The following is a 22,580-nucleotide window of genomic DNA, read 5'->3' on the forward strand; positions in this document are numbered from 1 at the left end:
CATGTTTATTCTGATAAGTTGAAAAGTTAATGTATTTTATAATTTAATTAAAAACATTTATCATCAAAACTGAATTCCAAAACATTCATGATAACTTTTCGCTAACAATTTCGTTCGATAAAACCAGTTGAAACGAACCGTAAAATCACACTTTTCTTTCCCAAACATTCGAATCCCGATGGTATATGCGCATCAACAGCGCGGAAGCGCGTAAGTGTTAGTGCGGTTAGATGCGGACGAGCCCGAGTAGTGTTGTGTTGTGTTTGGTTGTCCCTATTGTTCTATTGTTCCAGTGCAGTTATCTTGACTGAGATGCAAAAATTGTTATCTCGGTTGCATCGATAACAACTTGATTGTTTTCTCGCGTTCCGTTCGGTGCAGACGGCTTGAAAGTGGCGTGTATATGTGTCTGTGTTGGTAAGCGTTCGTTTAACGGACAACAAGGAGCAGCAGGAGCAAAGGATATCACGAGCGGCAAGGAATAAATAGGAACCCGTCGTCGTCGTGCAACGTCGTCGTGTCGTGTGTTCGGGAAGTATCGATAAAATAATATCCCGTAAGCGTGTGGGGGGCGCGCCGGTCTGTTCGTGTGACAATACTAGTACTTCGTCGGCCAACACATCATCACAGCTTTGCGTGGTTTTTTCTGTTGTGCACTGCATCCGCCCAGGATCGGTCGTTGGAGCGCCGCGCGTCCGTATCGTTAATAGTTTCCCCGTTGTACAAGCTAATTCAGTTGAGAACTGCCGTAAGATTTCCTCCGGAAGAAAGCATAAAGAGTAATACGAGTAAGTGCAGTGTACGGTGCGCGCGAAAACGCCAGATGGTGCTCAACAGCCAGCAGCAGCTTCTTCGCTGAGGTTGGCGGTTGTGGAGGCGACGGTGGAAGGTAATCACCGGAAGAGAGAGAATTACGCCAGATCCGGGGGAGACCGGAGGTGTTGTGTGGTTAAGATTGGTGCCGTCTAGCGTCTCCGGGTTTATTCTGCCTTGAATGAAGTGCAGGGAACGGCGGAAAAGCCGTTGCCAACGAGCGCCCCGAGCAAGACGCAGGCGAAGAGCGACGACAACATGAGCGGTAACAGTGCGAACGGCGGTGGTCCGGCACCGGCCAACATGAACCACCACAACGTGAACAACAATAACAACAATGCCAACAGCCGACACCAGAAGCTTGAGCAGCAGGTAAGCCACGGTCGGGAGCAAGGGGGAAAAGTAACGGTTTCGCTTCCAACGTCGCCGCTGCCAGCAGAACTTTCGATTGTTCCTGGCCACTGCATCACCGTACCGGAAGAACCAGAACAAACTTTTCGAATTCGGATCAAAGTCAACAAAGCCAAACCTCCCGGTGCGTCTCCGGTTGTCGCTTCCATGGTAGCACCAGCTGGCATGCTCTTGTTTGGGCTCCGCACCCATTGGCTTGCTAGATGCTTTGGTACGCAAATGTTTGGATACGCGGCCGTCAAACACGGCCCAAGTTGCCAGGTTGTGTTGCTAGCCAGCCAGTCCAGGCGATGACCAGGCCCGACAACGACGAGGGTGTGTGAACCGTGCGTTCTGATTTTGTGACCCCTTCTAAGCCTGCTCGTCCCGTGTTGGTTGCCTAGGCAAACGAGCATATCACATGCACACGCGCATACATACGCTGCAGTCATATCCCGGGCACGTCCCGTTCTGCGGTCTGGAGAGCGAGGGTATGGAGGTGGAAAATGAAGCTGAATGAAGTCTTGCTTTTATTGTAGCATCATGAAGTTTTAAATCGAAAGTACATTTTGCCCGTGTCTGTGCCTGTGCCCAGCTCTTTAACGTGGAGAAGGTCCAGAGAAACGGCAGTGACAATTAGCAACGCAATCGAGGTCACATTACAGTTCGATTTCTCATCGGATTCGTTCGCGTGGCTCGGCATTCTGAAGCAATAAGTATTCCACAAACGAAGTAGCACTATCGATGACTCATGGCCGCCCCACCCGACGATTCGTCATCTGCCATTCAAAAGGTGGGGCGGCGCTGACACCATCACCACCCGTATGCTGTATTGAACTCTCAATCGTCGATGACCTCAATGTTTGCTTACTTTAGTGTTTTATGTAACTACTGCCACCGTCCCAGAAGTCCCAGGCAGCACAATACTGAGTCGGAGTCGGAGTTCATCGAACGAAAAACAAACCGGGACAATGCAAGCAGCTGCATGGAAGGTTCTAGCTTCCCAAAAACCTAGTTCAACTGCGGTCCTGCAAAGTATATTCAATCGTTCGTCGCCATGCTATTTCGTAACTGGCTGGTGACTCTGGTTCTGGGATCATCGGGTAGAATGGATTTAGGTCGATCGTTTTCCTAGCGCCCCAAAAAGCAATCCGCTTGGTGGCGTAGCGGGGTCTTGGTAGACTACCGGATTCAGTACCGCATATGCATTAGGGTCCCAATTGCCAGACAGTACACTTGGCCACCAGCAACCTGTTTAATGTTGCCCATTCCTCCTAACGGCTTCCAGCCGACCAGCAGCCCCAATCAACCAGCAGACCATCTCCATTAAGGAGGTCAGTTCAAATCGATTTCTACGTTTCGAACGCGAACGGCAGCGGGATTCCGGTTTGGCTCGGTGCGGTGCTTACTTCTTGGAGTGCTTGGGGTGGGAGGTACGGAAGCGCCACACTTGCCGGACTCATTACTGCCCGTCCGGTCGTTCGGCGGTGTTCCGGTGCGTTCTCTCAATTACTCGTCGTGCGTACACACTCTTAGACTCTCTGGTAGCTTTGCTTTCTATTTCTTCTCCAACACAAACTGTTTTCTCGTCTTTCTAACATTCGTTGGTGTTTCGATTTTTTTGTGCTTTTCATTGTTGTTGCTGCGCTTCTCATCAATAAAGAGGATGATAAATTTGCGCCATACCAATGCTAAGCAGGTTGATGCTGGCTGATCACGCGGAACGAGGTCTCCAATTGAACAAATGACGGACGGAAGCATGCACATAAGCATCAGCTTGCTGAGATTCTTCCAAAAACCAGAAGAACGGCGATTCTTTCCGTCTTTCCACGGCTTCTGCATGTGCCGCACCACCCGGTCGCTGATGGCGGAGCATAAATGAATTGCTGTAAGCTGCTTAACCAGTGGTACTGGTACCGTTGCTTCCTGCCAAAACGTGCGACGCGAACATTTCGCGACGGATTTTGCGGTCTTATTTGATTACGCAAAATGCTAAATCCTTCGGCATTTACGCGTACAGATATCTTTCGCTCTCACTTATTACAAGTGATACTTCGAATTAGCGGATCATCCGTCATGTGAGCCGGCCGTCGCGACACTGTAACACTGCCGCCTATCACATTTCAGCCAGCTTCATTAGCTCCGGGGAAACCTCTGAGCAGATTTCTACTTAAACGATGATTGAGCTGTTTACTGTCAAGTTTCAGCATCAATGTCTACGAGGCGTGTATTTCTTGACTCTTGAAGACACTTTTCTATGGAATAGAAGTGATGGTGGAAGGTGGTCCTGGTGGCGGTAATGTGGCACGTGTCTGACATTTCGAGTTTCGAGTGTGGCCGGGCGTACCACAAGTTTCGACAAATCATGGGCATCTCTGATTGCTGCCAGCATGACATCTTCTGTTCGTCCTCTCGACCGTTGATGTGTTGTTCTGATGGCGAAGTTGTTCCAAACAAAATGTATCATTCACCACCGCATGGCGTTGCGCATTCACCACCGCATTACTCTGCAATTTTCTTTCCGACGTACAATCTGATGTGATCAGACGTATGGCTACAGATTTTTGGAGTACAACCATTATCATAAATTACCATAAAAACGTCTGACATTTCTGTAAGCAGCTAGGATTCTTGTCGCAAGCTCTCCACATTATTCTTTTAACCATCAGTTGGTCGGACGTGTTTTGGTTGGTTTGCTAATCAATTATGATTAAAAATTTATTAGTATATTGTAAACGGAAGCGTGAAATTCGCTGCTGCGATTTTCATGTTGACGCAATAGGTTGGAGCAGGAAATCCAATTCCCGAATCACTTATCCTTCGGATTCGATAGGGGCACGATAGAAGGAAATGTCCTGTCACTTAACTACGCGGAAGTGTTCCGGGATGGTTCGAGGAAAACTATCAATTCGTTATCACCAATCAAACCAGCACCTTGCGTTGCTGTTGCCAGGTGATAGATTTCCCGATTTCATGGAATGGAAGCTCGACGCTGTCGCTTAGCCGCCTATGTATGTAGGTGTTGGTGTTTTCCGAATTCTCATGCTCCACGGATCAGAAAGTGATGTGAGATGTGAGATGATTATTGAATTTTCGAAACAATTAAATATTCGATAAATGGTAGACTATCTAAACTGTCGGTTTTCCTAATGTGCTAGTTATTAGGCTCGGCTCTAGTACGTGTCAAACGGTTTATGACTCGTGGAACTGTTTGGTTGCTAGGTTGACATAAAAACGCTCCCCTAAGCATCAAGTTTACTGTTGCCTGTCCACAGTCGCGATGGTGATAACACTGGAAATCATTTGCATAATATAATTGACTTGCAAATGTTGTTTGATACAAACAAATTGTCACCAGGTGCGTTCTGTTGTGCGCTGTAGCTAGCAACGGTTCAGTTTTACTAACATAACGTTTTGCTAACCGTTTATACATTCACCATAAATCAATAACAAGACAGGTACAAACAACTCACAAAAGACTTTTTAACTTAAAGGACATTTTTATACGAAAAAAACATGATTTACCGGACTTTCATTAAAAGACGCCACAAATGAGCACATTACGCAGCCAGCTTTAAAAGTACTACCTACAAGCCAATAGCTAATAAACCGGACTAAGCTTACCTGTAGATAAACTAATTAACCCCGGTGCCTATGAGTGTTGTAACATGACGAGGGTTGATCGATTCAGTCAGGACCTACGCCTTCACATTACCGTCGTTCCTCCGAGCCTGGGCAACCTGAACCTGTACTGCCCCAGGGCCAGTAACAAGATTGGCAGTCTGTTGTACCGAAACTACGAGCCAAGGCACAAAGCTTTCTAGATTCCATTCCACTCACTCCTTCGCCAGGACATCCTCCTCCGGACCGTTCTTGTTCCGGTTTGCGGACAACGGAGATCTTAATAAAGGGAGGGTACTGTGTGAAACTTGCAAACAGAAAACACGGCCGGAATTACCCGTGTTTTTTTTTGGGAGGGAAGCTAGTCAGCGATAGACCGAGATCGGGGATAGAATTATTAATTACTTGGCACGGCTGCTGAAGCATGCCAAGTGCTTATCTGGATCTGGGATTGTAAAAAACTAAGAGATCCGGATTGGCAATCGACCGTTTAATTGTTTCCGCCGACGGGATGCCGCATTTTTGAGCTTGGTATTGCAATCGTTCGTTTAGCATTGGGGGATTTTTATGCACTGTATCGTTAAATCGTTACTTAAAACTGTTATTACATAAAGAATGACAGTTAAGTAAATTTATGATATATTTATGATATCTGCATCATCGTAACTATACCTTTGTGGAAAACTCCATACTCCTAACGGTGACATGACATACGGGCTTCCTGTTCTGTAATAATTGATATACTATCTCTGATAACGCCCCTATAATCCAAAGCTCAATCACACCGGTACTGGTATCACTAAACCCCTTTTTGAGCGCTTGCCTTTGAACACAAGCCAGAACAAAATACGCCGTCCATGCGTCCAATTACTGAACATCACATATCACAAGAATAAAACATGCAGGTTTCTAATCAGCTAGCTCTCACACACAAACCTCAAAGCAACTAATAATTTGAAAAGTAGGTAGTTGGTAAAGGCAAAGTTCAGAAGCTTGAGCGATAACTTTTATATTGACAAGAGTAACCCTCCTTGGAATAGATGCTAATCGATAATCGTACATCATTGACAACATATGCTTCTTTTATGAGCTATATGCATTGGACTCGAAGTCCTGTGAGATAGTAAGAATCTGTGGTCATTTTGGGCCATACAGTCACACACATCTGGCATAAATCTGGCTTCATGAATATCGTAGCACCTTGCTTGATACCGTCCGGCAATGCGCAATCCGGCAGTGATTCCAGAAAACTGTACTATTGTCCAGCAGCAACCCTTGAATTTAAGAAAAGGTGACTCTTTATAAGTTTCCAGCGCCTCGAAACTGGATTTCATCTGCATCTGAACAATCGAATTCGCCAATAACTCACTCAACGGGGCAGAAGAAAACTTACTTATCTACGCACGAACAGAATTCAATTGTCAGCTTATGCTACCGCACATTGGCAATGGCGATCATCGTTCGGTTGGCTGCTGCTTTTGCTATTTTTTCACCTTCGGAAATCGAATTCCCGTTCGTGTTTTTTTTTACGTTCTCATCCCAATAGAAATGTGAACCGGTCCGTACGTACTACGTCCGGGGCGGTTGGCAGAGCACGACACCTCCGTACTGTATGTGCTGCCGGTAGCGTAAAATATTCATAATATTCACCCTTCCTGCTACCTTGAGCCAGGAGGCGAGGAGGATTAGCTCGATGGGTAGAAGGGCCATACCAGCCACGTTTCTTGTACCGTTTCCAATAACTGAGTGTGTGTGCCGTTGGATTAGAAAAAAAAAACGAATGTCGATCCACCAGGTCTACTAGACCGTTTATTATCTAGTCCGGACTACACTCCCCGGGCCAGGTATGCCCTTCAGACTTCCTAGGGAACACACTAAAAATAGTAACAAGTAGGTCGGAATCGAAATAAATTGAAATTATTAATTCACCCGCCTACGCCACGCGGATAAAGGTGTGTGTGTGTGTCCTTTCCCGTCAAGTAAAGCACCCGGAACATGGGAACAAACCTGCCGCAAGGATGATGGGCGGCGCACATGGCGCGCGTAAGGTGTTCAACTGGAAAAAAACGGTGGAAAGCTGTGTGGCCAAGTAATCAACCCCTCATGAACGCACGAGGTCGCAGGTGAGGTGAAAGCTCAACGCATAACCCCCATTCCACGAGGTGCTCAACCGTTGGCCACGGCATTGAGTCGACCTTTCTTTCTTGGAGACACACAAAATTCAATTAGGAAAAAGAGGGACTGTGATTCTTGGACCCGGCAAACGCACCCTCTTCCCCCGCAAAAGAAGGAAAGATACTGAACCCATCTTTCTTTCAGCTTCAGCAGTCACCCTTATTTGCTTTCCACCTTTACCAAACACCAAACCTTGGCGATGCAAATTCATGCGAAATATCGCCCGTATCACTGGCGAAGTTGCCAAATGTGGCAGGCGGCAACGTACGGTCACGGCCTCTGGTTGTTTTGAATATTCCGTTTGAATTTTGCTACCTTGTTTTTTGTTTTGCTGTTGCTGCTGATGTTGTGCGCAGATAGGCGTTGGATTTTTTATGTGAAGTACTGAGCACAGATACTGACGTGCAGAACACATCCGGATACATCTGGGGAAAAAGAAGCAAACCACAGTTTGACGCAGATCACTTTAATGGTGATGTGAGTGTGGATGGTGACACTCACGTCTTTCATATTCGCCACTATGTAGTGGTACCGGCCGTAGAATGGTCCATTTAGCCAGCCACTAAATGGATTCCTAGTGGTGGCGCCAAGTATGCCACTTGCCACGAATGGTAAGTATCCGCTGGGTGGGTGCTGAAGGTGAAAGATGTTTACTCGCCCTTTTCATCACACGCAGACCGGTATGGGGGGGGGGGGGACCATTTGGCACGGGCTGTAATTGGGGGCATGAATGGCTTCTGTGGTTTGTGAAGGATGGCGTCGGATGGCGGGCAGGTTCGTTCTCAGCCTTGAGAGTGTATCCTCGTCGAGTGTTTGCACCCGCAAAAGCAAACAGAAAGGCCGACAGTTGCTCACTTAATGGCTTGCGATAGTTTTTTGTCGGTCGGAGCAAGATGGAGTTTTGGGCCGTTAGGACCCCTTGGCTTGTATTAGATTACGATACGGTTCTTGAGGCAACCTGAGAGAAAATTCGCAATTTAGATCGTCCAGCGAACTGGAATTAATATTCTAATAACTGAACTTTTTTGCTACTGTCCCACAGGAATCCAATACTTTTTTCTTAATGACAAGAGTTATCGACTATTGAACTCAATTAGTAATGAACTGCCAATTGCTTTGCGATTTGGAAGGGATTTATTAACACTGTTGCCGCAATCCAGTTCGTGATCTGCACCACATTATTGATTGATGGGGTTTAACCGGCTGATTGATTGGATTAAGAAAATATGAGGAATTAATATTAAAGCAGGACATTCTATCATGGCCATATTCTAGCCCGATTGTTAGTTCTGTTAAAAATGCAAGGTAATCCGGGTGCATTTGAACAGTTACTAAAGCCATCTGACCCCTCCGACACTATTGAAAGCGTCGGATTAATTATCGAACCCACAAGTGTACTTTAATTTGTCAAATATTGCTACAGTTGGTTTTGCCACAGGAACGACTGTGACTGCATTCAATGCTGATGATGGCACGGAATCGATCGTGGACGGTGACGGTCGTTGCTCGAACACACACCGTGGCAATCTTCCTACCTCTACACCGTAATATCGTGGTTTGGTGAGTATCCTTTCGAGTGGAGCAGCATAAATCAATCTACCTTTACCACGGAGCCAGCACCGTGGCTACCAGCCTGCCAGCAAACGAGTGTTCCAGTCCAAGCCCCTCTGCAGACCTGCCCGATATAGGATTACGTTGAATTGGATCCGTTATCGTCTGGTTTGGAGCTAATGTTAAACCGTGTTATTTGCACTGTTGTACGGGCACGGCGGTGAAACGACCTCGTATGCTCCGAGCATAAGCGTCTGCGCTCGTGCCTGCCACACGGGCAGCGCCAAAGAATATTAAATGGAGCCGTACGCTGTCGGTAAATATAATTCTTTTCGTAAATGTATTACGTTGTGAATACATGTGTTTCGACATGCCAGCTTAATATCGTGATTGACCGTTACAGTATTTCGTGTAAAAGAAAATAGAATATGTTTTTATTTCGTTCGTTCTGAAAACGGTGCTTGTGCTTGGAGCAATTCTGCACTCTCATCCGGAGAACTGACGGTGGAAGCTACGAAGTAACTGAATTCGGTTGAGCGTTTACCATTCTTTTGTATTCAATTTATACCACTCTACTATCGCTCCAGCAAGAACGAGGTCCAAATGCAGGGCAGATGCTTAACCTTACCCAAATTAGTATCGCAGAAGCACATCTGATTCTTTCTTTCTGCAGTTGAGGCACACAGAACCGCATAATTCCATTGTTACGCAATGGTTGTATTGTGCGACAATTGTGCTTAAACAAATTTCAGTTCCATTAATCCCGTTCCCCAGGCATACGATAAAAGCCATTCGTCAGCCATTTAACGACAAAAACCACGAAACCACGTACCACGTTTGGCCCTTTGGCTCTGATTAGTGCGGTCATCTGATCGATCGAAGCACGGCATTGTGCTTCGATTCGACGCAAAATGAAGCTCCCCGAAAAGAAGGAAGGCGGCCGGGCTCTGCCTTAAGCTCATTAGCATCATCCCGTGGACGAACGGCGAACGATTGGTACCCGTTTTATGTTGCTAGCGGCCTAGCCGTTGGTCAGGCCAGTTGGCCGAATTCGGGTTTGAGCCAACGGCGGGTATAAACGCAACATTACAATTAACCTCGGTTGACCCCGTGGGTCGGAGGTCCGGAGAGACCGCGCTCGTCCGCCTATCAAGCGAACTGAAGCGGCCCGAAATTCCGCAGTCCTTACCTCGTCGTCGTCGTTCATTTGCGTTCTCCATTTCATCATCGCTTTTTTTCTGCACCAAAAAAGCGAGAAAGAACAGTGTTGAAACAATGACGCATTGCCTGTGGGCTTAATGGAATGGCTTGGAGCACGTGGGCTACTGTGCGCCTCCATCGTTCCAATGGTGGCCATACTTTAATATTCTCTTTCCCAGCTAGCGCATGTCCCACAGCCGGAAAGATGCATCCCTTCTGATGCGATGGCCCCGTTTAGTGGCATCATTCAGCCCTGGACCGGCACGCGGTTGACCTTGGATCCTTTCTAACGGCTTGTTAGCCTGCGGCAAAGGAAGCGCCACGTTCATAGTTCGTGTGCAGCGAACCAAAAACGGATTGACTAACACGAAGCGAAGCGTCACGAATCCGGCGTGGTGTGAACCGGTACACACCTAAGGCTAGATAGAGGCCAGAGAATGGCACGATTAAAGATGGAAGAAAACCCAGGGCGGGTGGCTTTCAGTAAAGTCATAAAAGTAAAAGCGCACCACGTTCCCCATTGCCTGGGGTGCTGGATTTATCCTGAGGACGTAAGCACGACCATCGTGTGGCATTTGCAATGCTCCCATCGTTGCGGTACAAGGGGTTCTTTACTATCAAAACGGTGCTGTGCGCCAAATTAAAACGGCAGGATGTCTGATGCGTTGCATAAGACATGACGCCGTGGCTCGTAGTGTGCAGGCACTAAAAATAATCTCGCGCATGCATTTCGCAAATACAAACATAAAGCAAAACTGCACGATGACTAACTAGCCCAACTACGGCTGCTCTGCCGGCAGGAGGAAACCGGCAGGCAGGACAAAAGGTACTAAAAAAACGGAAACAATCCTATCCGGCAAAACCAACACCGACGACCATAATTATGCGAAAGAGAACAAAGTGGAGTGGAAACAATTGGTGCGAGGAAACGCGCAACAATGCTGAAACGAAGTTTTCGAATCCTTTTTCCTTCCTACAGCATTTGGGTTTTTGCTAAAGCTTTCGTAATTAATTGCACAAAGTTTTATAGCGTATACGGTGCATCCATTTTGTGCTGCATCGCTATCGCCTGACTATTGTTTGCGAGGTCCAACGTGACCACGGGTAGCACGACTGGTGGTGAGTGGTTTACTCAAACAAAAGTTGTAATACTACTTAATCGTAATTATGTTTCATTTTTTGTAGCTTTTCAAAATAATATGCAACAACAGTCAAATTAAAAGTTGCTCAAACGGATCTTTCCTTTGGTTTACAAATAAAAAGTAGTGGGCCATGAGTTCAACATGGCTACTAGTAGGGTGAATAGAAGGTAATCCTTGATGGTAATTCATCTCATTTAGTCAAACCTGACCAAATAACGTTCATTCTTCGCAACGTTTAATGCGTTTTATAACCTTTCTGAAGTAACACGAACTTCCGAAATGCTTACACACCGATGTGTTGATATGAATAGGTTGGTCGCTGTTGGCCGGAAATCAAAGGAATACCAAGAACGGAGTACGGAAGCACACCCATGGCAACACCGTACCGTTTCCACGTGTGAGCTTCCCAGAGCTGCCGTGCGTGTGTGCATGAAACACTCTGGCTTTGCACCTGGTTCCTCTGTGCCTTGCCACCATATATCCGCACGGGAAAGCTTGACGTGGTCCCTGGCGGACACCGCCAGGTGGAGGGATTCATTTTCCTCCTTTACGTGCTCATGAAGAGACACAAACACCTCCTCTTCGGCAGTCCGTCAGCGTCACCTCAGTCAGCTCCCTTTTCCCTGCGACCAGTTGTCTGGATCTAAAGGGTTCTGCAATTTACACACACATACACATACCTACCCACACGTTAAAGCCGCACCACACACGCTGAATAGTCACGGAGGAAGGGCAGTCGAGCTTGGGGATTTCCGTGGTTTTCCGCTGTCGTAAGAAGCACCTTTCATCACGTGGCTTTTCACGACCGAAGCACCACACCCCTCGCACCGCGTTTCTTGTCTTCTGCTGTTTGCTCTGATCTTGCCGAACGTGTTACCGCCAGTCTTGACTTTGAATGGCCGTTTGTCAGTCCATTCACTAGCGACCCTGGAGAGGGTTGACAAGAGTGGTATGTCTGTCCTACCTTGGTGCATCCTTCCTTCTTTCCATGTGGCTAAGCGCGTAACCTTTTAGTGTTTGTTGGACTCGGGCCACTACCGCGGGGATTGAAGAGCCAACTCGAACCACAATAGCCACTCAGTCATAAGGTGTCATGACTAGGAATTTGCTATAAATCCTCGTTTTTACCCCCGCGTTTTCTCTCTCTTTCTCTCTCTCTCCCTTCGCCGTACCTCGTTAGTATGCTCGTTATCCGTTGATCAGTGTTTGCTTAAATTTCGAAAATGTGTATACTTTGCTGTGTGTATTAAAGAGAATCGATTAGTTAAACTTCCGATCCAACGATGCATCACTGTCTACCAGCAATGTTTGCCCTTGTCGTACCGCGCGCCTGGTTAGATTAAAGGAAAGGGAACGTAATAACAACATCAGTACCGCGCACCATCTCCGCAAACGTACACTTCTGCGGCATCCTTTGATCAGCAAAACCGAACCATTACGCTATGCCCGCTAGAAGGCGACGGCTGTCGATTGTGGCTCACAACGACGTGACAAGCAGCCCCAGCGCCAGCGACAGCACCAACAGCAGCAACACCCAGCCTAGCCGGATACAAAATGATTATATTCAGACCGTGTTCGGTGCGCACCGTCGGATGTCGGAGCAAATCCATCCAGCATTCTCGATCGATGCTGCCTGCCGCAGGAAGTGTTTTCTATCCATCATAGTACCGCTGCCCACATTTTTTTTCTTTGTTAAAGCGGCACACACAGCCAAACTGCCAACACCATGCTCTGTCGGGTGTCACTGATTGGATGGACGAAACTGCTTGCCACGCCATGGGAACGCACAGCGGATGCGATGCTTCCGTTGATCCGTCTGGCATGATTCTTTCTTTTGCTTGAATTGTGTGCAATATTTATTAGCGTAGAAGCACAACTTCTTTAAACATCTCTCTTTAAAGTCTTACGTTAGTACGTTATTAAACTATTTGTCAATTAAATGGTTTATAGATTTCTTTTCACCATAACAATTGTTAAAGTTTACTACTCAAACCGTTGGCATTTTATTACATCTTTGGATCTTTGGAGTTATAATTGTGCTCGAAATACTCGCTCGTCATGAAGGAAAAAAAAGAAAGAATCATTTAAATCACTTCATTTCTATAACCTCAAAGCCTTCGCTCAAATGAAATGGTTTAACAGATCTAAAAGCGCTTAATAACGTTTCCCAGTTTGCTGCTAATTCCCTCATTGGCACATCATTCTACGGCACAAGAGCGTGCCGTTGCAAAGAAATAGAGCAACCACGACACTCCCCTGCCATTATCATTATCGACCACCAGCTAATGTGTATGCATTGCACCATTTTCCCAGCTCATCCTCGGGAAACGGTGCAATCTTTCTGAAGCACTTATTGACAGTGGCAGTATGCAAGTGTCCCAATCGGATTGCAGCCGTACACGTGCGAAACGAGCCCCGGTTGTTTGATTAGCCAATTGTACATTTTCACCGCCACATTCCGAATGCTCCAGTGTGACGCATGAGGAGGAGAAAAGCAACCGATCCGAGGAGGCTCGTGGTTTACATTGCTTCTCGAAGCACAGTATATACGCTTTGTCTGTTCGGTTGGCTGGTCTGTTGCTATAGCACTGCATGACTCCCGCGATAAGAGGATTTGTTTACGGTACATCGCCATTTGCATAGGATTAACTCGGTGGCAATATTACCGACGCGTATGGAATATTTGCATTCCTTCCGATGCAGTAAACACTATGTTTAATTTAATTTGCAATTTACAGCCGTGTCAAACTAATTCCATCGACTATGGTACCTAGTTCCACTTTGACCTCATTAACAGGAAGTCAGGAGGAGGGAGCACATATGGAGCGCATAGTCTGTGAACATTAGCTGGTGACTGTGAGTCCATGCAAATGAGACGTTAGAATTATGTTGAAGGCTTGTAGGCTAATTGGTAATGCCCTTGGTGGGTCACCCGTTGAAGCGAGATGGTTGGCTTAACCGCAAAGTCATTGCGGGATGGGTCACTTAAAATATTGGCTTGAACTCCGGCGAGGGGGTCCATAGTGCATTCAAGAGGTTTAGTAGTGACCACTAAAATCGACTAATGGCGTTTTTGCTCTCGTTTCCTTTCCACAGCGACAGCTAATGGAGGCCTACATACGCCAGAAACGTGCGACGCCCGGTATGGTGCAAGCTAGCGATCTCCAGCTCGTCCGGCCCATGTCGGCCGTCAATCGGAATGGTCGCGAGGTGCACGCGTACGATGGACCGATGCAGTTCATGATGTCACCCACCAATCCGGATCAGATCATCACCACGACACCGGTCATTCCGGTGTCGGGGGCCGTTGGAACGACCGGTCCTAATATTAGCTCCAAATCCCACACGACGACAACACCGACATCCCCGTACAGTGATTGTAAGTATGCGGTGGCCAGCCAGACCAAACGCAAATCGATGCCACGCAATGCCCATGATCCGTTCACCACATATCGCTGGCGTCCGTTCCGTTTTGCAGCCACGCTGGACAAGCTGACACCGTCGTCACAGGACAGTGAGGACGAGGAGAGCACACCGGTCGATGTGTTACCACTGCCGTCCAGCACGAAAGGCGGTGGTCCCCATGGAGGTGGTACGGCCGCCTCCTTACTTTACGATCGATCCGGTCAGGCCGATCAGCTGCTCTCCCACTCGGCACCGATTTCGCCCGCGCTCAACAACAACAATCATCATCACCACAATAGTAGCAGTAGCGGCAACGTGAAGAGCACGGAAGAACCCGGCTCACCACCGAGTGGCGGTGGTGGCGGAGCACCCGACACCGAGGGTGATGTTATCGGGCCGATCGAACAGTGGGTCACGCAACCGGCCGCCCAGGGCGTGCTGTACAAGTGTCGAATAACACGCGACCGCAAGGGCATGGACCGGGGTCTGTTTCCCATCTACTATCTGCATCTCGAGCGTGACTACGGGAAGAAGCTGTTCTGTCTCGCCGGTAGGTCGCGCCGGACCGGCCCCGGAATGGGCCCCCCGAGGATGACGACTAATTGTCGGGTTTTGTTGCTGTTTCTGTTGTTGCAGGTCGGAAGCGAAAGAAGAGCAAAACCTCCAACTACATCATCAGCTGTGATCCGACGGACCTGTCGCGGCAGGCCGACGGTTTCGTGGGGAAGCTGCGCTCGAACGTGTTTGGCACGACATTCTTCGTGTACGATAGTGGCACCAAAAACGACACTGACACGACGCCCCGGCTCGATTTAGCTGTCGTGATCTATGTAAGTGTGCTGGTTGTATCATGTCCGTCGGTATACAATACTAACCGCCGTCTGTCGGTCGGATTGTATGTCATTTTTTTGTGCCAGGATACCAACATACTCGGCTTTAAGGGACCGCGAAACATGACAGTGCTGCTACCCGGCATGACGGAGGATGATCAGCGTGTGCAGATTAGCTCGGTCGATGGTCAGCAGGGACTGTTGGACTGCTGGAAGTCGAAGGTAAGCCCAAGGGGACTCATTACAGCTCATTGTAAACGGACTGTTAATCGGCTCGGTATCGTGAGGGGATTAGGCACGATTGTTATGTTTTAATCAAAGTCTAACAACATACAGTAAACGAGAAGAGAAACCGAGCATTCCCCAGGGGCCGTGTACTTTGCCATCCTATTTCCCAAAAGTTGTTACCGAATTGTTAGCTTCCCCCGTCCTCTTGCTTCCCCCAATAAGGACTGCTAGAAGCATTGTCATACGTTCACCGTTCCCCGCCCGTTTCGATCGGTTTCGAATGTCAAGTGGATCAGCTTATACCGGCATTATTATTTGCTTGCATGCGAAAAGGGATTATTTGTCCTTTATCGTATCCTACCCCGTGGCGGCAGAGGATACGCAGAATCGGACCGTTTTCATACCAACCTTTTTCTGCTCTTCGGAAGTTCGTAGCACAGCAGCAGCCGCGGCAGGGAGCGAGCAATGGGTTTTTCCGGGCGAACACTCTGCCGGTAAAGGCACATAGGTGTGGATGGTGTGGAAATGTGGAAACCAAAGCAGGCCGTGTTGTAACCGCCCTTGTCAACCACAAGCAGCAGAGGAGCAGCAGCAGCCGCTGCCATTGTCGGTTGTTTTCATCGCCAAGGCGATGAATCGATGCCGGTCGGGGTAGTTGCCCGTCGGGTATTATCATCATTATCATCCTACGAAGCCGGTTGTAAGAGATGCATCCAATTGTGCTACGCATGCTGTGAGGGATAAAAGTTTCACGATCGACCACTTCACCGTAATCATCGCCCAAAGCCACAACCGATAAGCTATGGCCCGAGCGGTGAGGTGGCTTACGGTTTGATACTTTTTCGGGCTAAACCCCAACGAGGGAACAAGGGTAGCGCCCCTACCTGCTCCTGTTCGCCAAAGTGGTGGACAGATTGTAATATCTATTGAAAGGTAAATAAAAAAAATGAAATGTTTGGCTTGAAAGATGTAACCATTTGGTCAGAAACACCAGAAACACACGTTTTACGCATAAAATGAGCCACAGGGGCCGCCTTATACCATGCAACTGGTCTGTGCACACCAGCAAGCTTTCTGTTTGGAGGAGCAGGTTGTGGCAGTAAAATATCCCACAAAATGTTTACCACATATTACGGTCACGTTCCATTGCTCGGGGCCCATTATTGGCTCACTAAGCGAGCGGTTTGTTGATTACCCATGTTTTGCACGTTAAACGTACTGCCTACCAGCGCCCCTGCTGCTACACTCGCATCATCCGGCAGATATAAAAAGGCCGTTTCTTATTGTGACCTCGGCAGAGAAAGGACAGATACCGGTGTTTGAGGTTTGTGTGCGAAAGATGGGATAATAGTTCCTGACAGGTTTTGTCTGGTGAAGTAAAGCAAAAGCAAATCCGTTCCCAGGAGGGAGATGGTCGTTTGTGTGCGAATCGATTGATTTATTAGACGACCGAAACCGCACCGGCTGGGGCTGGTTGGTTATTTTGTGGCAACACTGGGAGGATGCATAAATAATAAGCATGGGAAACTTTTTGATAATTCTCATTGGGAGCACCGACAGTGTGGAAACCCACTAGTGCCCATGGCACGGATACGTTGGACCGGTTTGAATCTGCACCAAAATCTAGTTACCGTTGTGTCGTTTTATCTAGGTTAGTTAGCATAGTTGTGGAGTAGCTCTGGAAAATCGTGGAACGCTAAAGCAATAAGTGAAACAAGTGCTCACAGTAACAGCCTATGGTTGGCTCGTTAATGGTGTTGCGAACAAGAAAAAAGGGGAGTAATTTTAAAGTGACTGAAGTAGTCAGGTGCTGCGGGATTTTCACTTAACCATTTAAGTTCAATTCACATTGATCGATAACGTGAGGTCATAAAACATGTTAATATAAATAATTAATTTCGTTGTGAAACTTGTACCCATCGATGGACATCCATTGGGCAAATCCATTGCTGTGGCTCAGCAGTTCACTTAGCCTTACCGTCCCCCACAGTTTCGAATGGAAGGCGGTATCCCCGTGTTTGAGTTAATGACTTTCGGCGCTCGCAGCGAGGGGGGTTCGACCTCAACCAAGGATGTCTGCGCGCGTGTCCTTAATAGCTTCTGCGTAACAGAAAACACACCCCAGCTGATGAGGGTTACCGTGCCTCGAGACCCGAATGACTGGTCAGGTTTGGTGTTTGTGTTGTTTGCGCTCCTTATACAATAGCGCGGGGTCGCTCTTTCAGCGCATTGTTTGCCCACGCTTTCCGGGAACGGCCTAATCATGCTTCGCAACTTCGCATCGGTAAACTTTCCTCCCTTGGCCTACTACTTCCAGAACATGGACAATGTCGTCGAGCTGCACAACAAGACGCCCATCTGGAACGATGAAACGCAATCGTACGTGCTGAACTTTCACGGTCGCGTCACGCAGGCCTCGGTGAAAAACTTCCAGCTCGTGCACGACTCCGATCCGGAGTATATCGTGATGCAGTTCGGGCGGACGGCGGACGACATCTTCACCATGGACTTCCGGTATCCGCTGTGTGCGTTTCAGGCATTCGCCATTGCCCTCTCCAGCTTTGACGGTAAGCTAGCCTGCGAGTAGTGCGAGTGTCCGGCGTTGCTGCGATCGCACCGTGAAAGAGAAGAGAACCAAAGTAAATTACTGCCACGTCGATCTACTTCGTTCAAACACTCCATCCGAGAACCCCATCATACGGTGCAGGTGGACAGGGGCAGTAGGGTTTGCTCGATGTAAGCAGTATAATCGAAAATTGTTATACGGCACACTGAACGCAAATGGTATGGCTCTCACCCCGATGCTACAAATTAGTTTTACGCGTTTTTAGGAGAAAGAAACAATAGTGATGTGTGTGTGTGTGAGAGAGAAAGAGTGAAACCACGTGTGCTTCGAGGCTGCGTCGGTAATGGGGGGCTTTTGTAGGTTTAAGGCTGATAATGCTGGTGTTATTTATTGAATGAGAAAAGTTTAATTACGTGGACAAGGAAGCGCAGCGAGTGACCAACGGTGCTATCGAACATTGATCGATGCGTACAGCCGGCTCATGAAGGTATTTATTATTAAAGTTGGTGGGTTCTGACTAAATCGTAGGTGGTGGTAACAGATGGCGAGGGTATATGGACAAAATTCTGATTGATGATGTACGCTCCAAAGGCTCTAATGTAAACTTTCCACGAATGATTGACAATATGGCGCTCAACGCAGCGGAGATGATACTCGCTTTGCAAGAAAGGAAGCATCCCACTCCCATGACAACAGTACATCTCTTCAGATAGCACTAGTCGCAGGTGCGCAAGGAAGGGTATTCAGAAATTTACCGAACAAGACATCCAGCAACCAATCGCAAACCCTTTATACATCAAGAGCAATAATCTAATAGGCTCAGATCACACCTCAGTCAAAAACGAGTTCCAAAGAAATGAAAAGTATACAAGGAACCCAACTAGTGCATTGCGACGCGTTGTGAACGATAGCATACATGACAGATTCGGATAAGCCAGTTACCAATCACCCTTGATAGAAGAGGAGAGAAGCTAAAAGAGGGCACTAGCTATGAAGACAAAAGTATTGTCCGCGTTTAGGATTGAAGTGAAAGACATTTAAACGGTTGTGTGTCGTAATCAAAATGAAGGGATGAAAAACGAAGTTGTACCTAAACTATTCAAAAGCAACTAGTAAAAAGGTATTACCGCTAGTTGTAAGCGTAGCGCATACGCTAGGCTTTAGCTGAATGCCTATTGATACGAAACTTTGAACGACTCCTCTGATGACAGAAAAGATCTGTTTCATCTGTTGAGGTGGAATTTGTTAGCAAACATTGAAAATACGTTGCTACAGTGCTTACAACTCTCGCTATGTCGCTCACAAAATTCTTTTTTGTTGCTTCTCTTTGGACGCTTCTTGCACGAGACCCTCAACTGCTTCAAGGGCTAGTGCTCTCTAATTGGCCTAAAAAGAACGTGTGTGATTTAGCGCTCTTTAAAAAGTAACTCTAGTACTCACTTACGGTTGCTGGTGCGGCAATTTCGTTCTTTTTCAACCCGCTTTTCCATTAGATTGAGATTTTAAACGTGTATGAGATAAGAAGATAAATAAAAAAAATCGACATTTTAATTCAGTGTTGATTTGCACGATGTGTAAACCAAATTGCACTATAAATAGGAGCTCAAAATTGGTCGTACGTAATCGGATTCGATTGGAAACGTTTGTCTCTCAACCACACTAAGTGCCCAGCAATGTAGTTAATTTTATACTGTTTGATTAAACGAAGGGCTTAGATACTTTTACAAAGATAAAATGGAGGCTCAAACCGCTCACAATAGGTTGATATTATAAGTTCACTCGTGCACAGGAGTGTGCTCGTGCGTGTGTGAGGTTTGCTATAAATTAGGATTTCTCCAGTTTCAATATTGGCGCCGTTTGCTGTAGCTGCTATTATATTAAGTTTTACGCGCCGCCACACAGCTTTGTGATAAATAGGCTCACTAAAACATTAAACGCTTGGAAGAGCTAAGAAACGTCATTCTCATGAACAGAAGAAAATCATTCCACAGTGCATTGATTTCATCATAAACGACGCGACGAGATACGCTGGAAATCATAGGCTTTGTGTTGCTGCTAGCAAACCATCCGTTTCATTCTGTTAACTAAAATAACAAAAGAAAGTTTATGTGGTAGTGCCGGTTCGATGTTTAGTAGGTAATATGACATAAAAGATGTTGGATGTGCGGTACGGAGAACGCGGGTGGACGTGCAGAACAGGAGCATAACGCAGTTTCCAATGCTTGTGCGAGGAATAAAGCAACAGTCCATGTGGCTAAGAACAGACAGGCATGCAGCTGAACACAACTACTCAACAAAACATAAGTTAACAGGTCTAGTCAGTGGAATTTAATGAGAAACCCCGGTGAAGGAAAAAGGGAAATAGTAAATGTAACTATATTATTAGCGATGTAAACGTGCCGTTGACGAGAATCGACGAGCAGAGCTGTATGGCGCTGCTACCAAAAGTATCATACAACACTAGGGCTAACAATTGACGCTGTATTCGTGTAGGAGGTAACTAAGGAAATGGTTAAAAGACATGCAGCTGAGAAGAGAAAGTTTGTTAATACTCCATTTTGGCGAATGGAATGTGTACTTTATGAGCGAATGAAGACCGCCATGTAGGTCTTTTAGAACGACAGACGATTCTCCTCAAATCAAAGCGAGAAGAGATAGATTGTAATTTGCGTGAAATTTTTGCGAAGGTAAATTAGGTTTTGAAATAAAATAGGAACTCAAAGAACATGACTCTGCAGCGAGGAGTGCCAGAATGGCGGCAGGCGGTACAGCTGGAACAGAGATAATAAATTGTTTGGAAGGTGAAAACCGATGGAAGGCGTTTTAATTCGTTGCCCCTTTTGTTTAAACGGAGTTTAAATACTTGAGAGGCGCCACTTTCCCACTCATCGTGGGTCGCTTATGTAGTGCCTCTACCTCGTTTCGATAGCGCAGCAATACTTCGGAGCAACGCGTACGCAGCTCGTCCACGGATTGCGGTTCTTCGCCAAAGCGCTGCGGTTCTGGATCGGTCAGGAGCAGTGGCTCCATCCGACCCAGCGCGTTTTCCGCGATGGACGCTCGCAGCTCGTTTCGAGTCGATGTCTCGATGGAGGACTGTAACTGCCCGTGTAGGGTGCGATTCTGTGCGATCAGTTGCTTCGTGTTACGACTCTGCAAGGTACCACCATTGCCAAAGTCCTGGGATGCTTTCAGTTCGCTCGAGATGCGGCGTCTTAGTTTCTCGTTTTCACTTCGTAGCTGCGAGATCGTCATCGACAATCGTTCCAGCTCAGTACCGGACGACGAACTGGCCGACGTGATCTTGGTCGGTTTGTTGCGAATACTTAGCGCCCGGTCCGCGTATCGAAGCGTACTCAGTGTCTCTTCGATGTTGTAATTAGCTGGTGAAACGCAGGCCAGCATCAGCGTGATAGAGTTACCGCCGAGCGAGTTCTGGAGTAAACGGGTCAGCTTGGAATCCCGATACGAGACAAATGTCGTCTTCGCGGATTTCGATGCCGCACCAATGGAGGCAAGCGTCGAGATTACGTTACCGAGAGCCAACAGAGCTTTGTTGATTTGAATCGTTTCACGGAGCCGATCACCGGAAGCGTGTGATTTTTTGGTCCGCTCCGAACCGGCCAAATCGACAAAGTGCAGCTTGGCGATGGTTACCTTCTCGTCAGCGTCCGTGCGGTGCCGTTTGCGTACCATGACGGTGAAGATGGTGTGGCTGCGGTTCGATTCCTTGTTCATACTGGTTGGTGCCATAGCACGACAGCTGGACCCCCGTACCAACCACCGAAACGTTTCCTCTGCACTTGATACGGGCACCTCAGTCAACCCAGGAACGATGATACCGCAGGAACTTTCCCGTATACCGACGAGCCGTTCGTAGCGGTTCCGGTGGGAAAATAGATCGTATACATTTTCCTGGTAGATCTCCATGAACGAGCAAATTACGCGATAGCTCGTATCACTCTCGTCGGACGGCTCCAGCGTGGCCGCCCCGTTGACCACCTTGAAAATGTCCAGCAGCGCACGCGGCAAAATGCCACTATCGGCAGTTAGGTGACCATCGAACGATGTGCCGATGGTGTACGTTTTGCCGGAACCTGTCTGTCCGTAGGCTAGGATGCACACGTTGTAGCCCTCAAACAGCTTCAGCACCAGGCGGCGCACGGACCGCTCGTAAACTTCCGTTTGGGAGGCCGCTGGTCCGAACACTTCACTGAAGGTGAACTCTTCCGAGTCCCTGGCCACCAGTCGCGGACCATCGGGAGATGGTTGGGTGACGACACTCTGGCATCCTCGCGCCTGCTCTTGTTCCGAAAGTGGTCGAATGCGCACCGCAACCTGCACCGTTTCTGGTACCGATGCCATGCGGTACGAAGCGAATGTTTCGCGATGGATAATGCTACTACGCGGTTTGGAATTTTGCTGGCCCAGATTGATGCCTAACGTGTAGCCGAAGGTTAGGGAGTAGGAAAACAATCCACAAACACTCGATTGATTTCGAAATGCACTACTATGGATGTTGAAAATTTTACGGTTTAAATGAGTTTAAAAGCACGGAGGCCTGCTTGGACGCAACATCATTTCTTACCGCTCTTCAAGGTGCACAATTCAAAGGTGCACCATTCCCGATAGTTTAACATCCAAGGATTCCTAAATATC

The 22,580-nt window shown here is 47.5% G+C and overlaps 2 protein-coding genes across 3 annotated transcripts; one reads left to right on the top strand and one right to left on the bottom strand.

Moving 5' to 3' along the window:
• The first annotated feature begins 263 nt into the window (after positions 1–263).
• On the top strand, positions 264–20,835 carry LOC125956935 (protein king tubby). Of its 2 annotated transcripts, none has more exons than XM_049689225.1 (6): positions 264–1,185; positions 13,989–14,271; positions 14,371–14,847; positions 14,934–15,127; positions 15,215–15,349; positions 17,673–20,835. In XM_049689225.1, the coding sequence occupies exons 1-6, from the start codon at positions 1,072–1,074 to the stop codon at positions 17,940–17,942; spliced, it is 1,473 nt and encodes a 490-aa protein (XP_049545182.1). In that variant the 5' UTR covers positions 264–1,071; the 3' UTR covers positions 17,943–20,835. The 2 variants fall into 2 exon arrangements, with proteins under 2 accessions (XP_049545182.1, XP_049545184.1); XM_049689227.1 differs by lacking the exon at positions 264–1,185 and adding an exon at positions 13,053–13,803.
• LOC125953276 (chromosome-associated kinesin KIF4-like) lies at positions 20,766–22,561 on the bottom strand. The gene is made up of 2 exons (XM_049682733.1): positions 22,510–22,561; positions 20,766–22,360 (listed from the first exon to the last, which is right to left on the bottom strand). The coding sequence occupies exons 1-2, from the start codon at positions 22,559–22,561 to the stop codon at positions 20,766–20,768; spliced, it is 1,647 nt and encodes a 548-aa protein (XP_049538690.1).
• Between the last annotated feature and the right edge of the window lie 19 nt (positions 22,562–22,580).

This window comes from Anopheles darlingi, chromosome 3 (genome assembly GCF_943734745.1).
Source record: "Anopheles darlingi chromosome 3, idAnoDarlMG_H_01, whole genome shotgun sequence".
NCBI lineage: Eukaryota > Metazoa > Arthropoda > Insecta > Diptera > Culicidae > Anopheles > Anopheles darlingi.

Bases quoted from the DNA above. Each gene is read 5' to 3' on its own strand.
- LOC125956935 (XM_049689225.1), top strand. From the start codon at position 1,072: ATGAGCGGTAACAGTGCGAACGGCGGTGGTCCGGCACCGGCCAACATG. The intron at 1,186-13,988 runs GTAAGCCACGGT...TCCTTTCCACAG, and splicing joins ACCAGAAGCTTGAGCAGCAG to CGACAGCTAATGGAGGCCTA. The intron at 15,128-15,214 runs GTAAGTGTGCTG...TTTTTGTGCCAG, and splicing joins ATTTAGCTGTCGTGATCTAT to GATACCAACATACTCGGCTT.
- LOC125953276 (XM_049682733.1), bottom strand. From the start codon at position 22,561: ATGTTAAACTATCGGGAATGGTGCACCTTTGAATTGTGCACCTTGAAG. The intron at 22,361-22,509 runs GTAAGAAATGAT...GCTACACGTTAG, and splicing joins ATTGTGCACCTTGAAGAGCG to GCATCAATCTGGGCCAGCAA.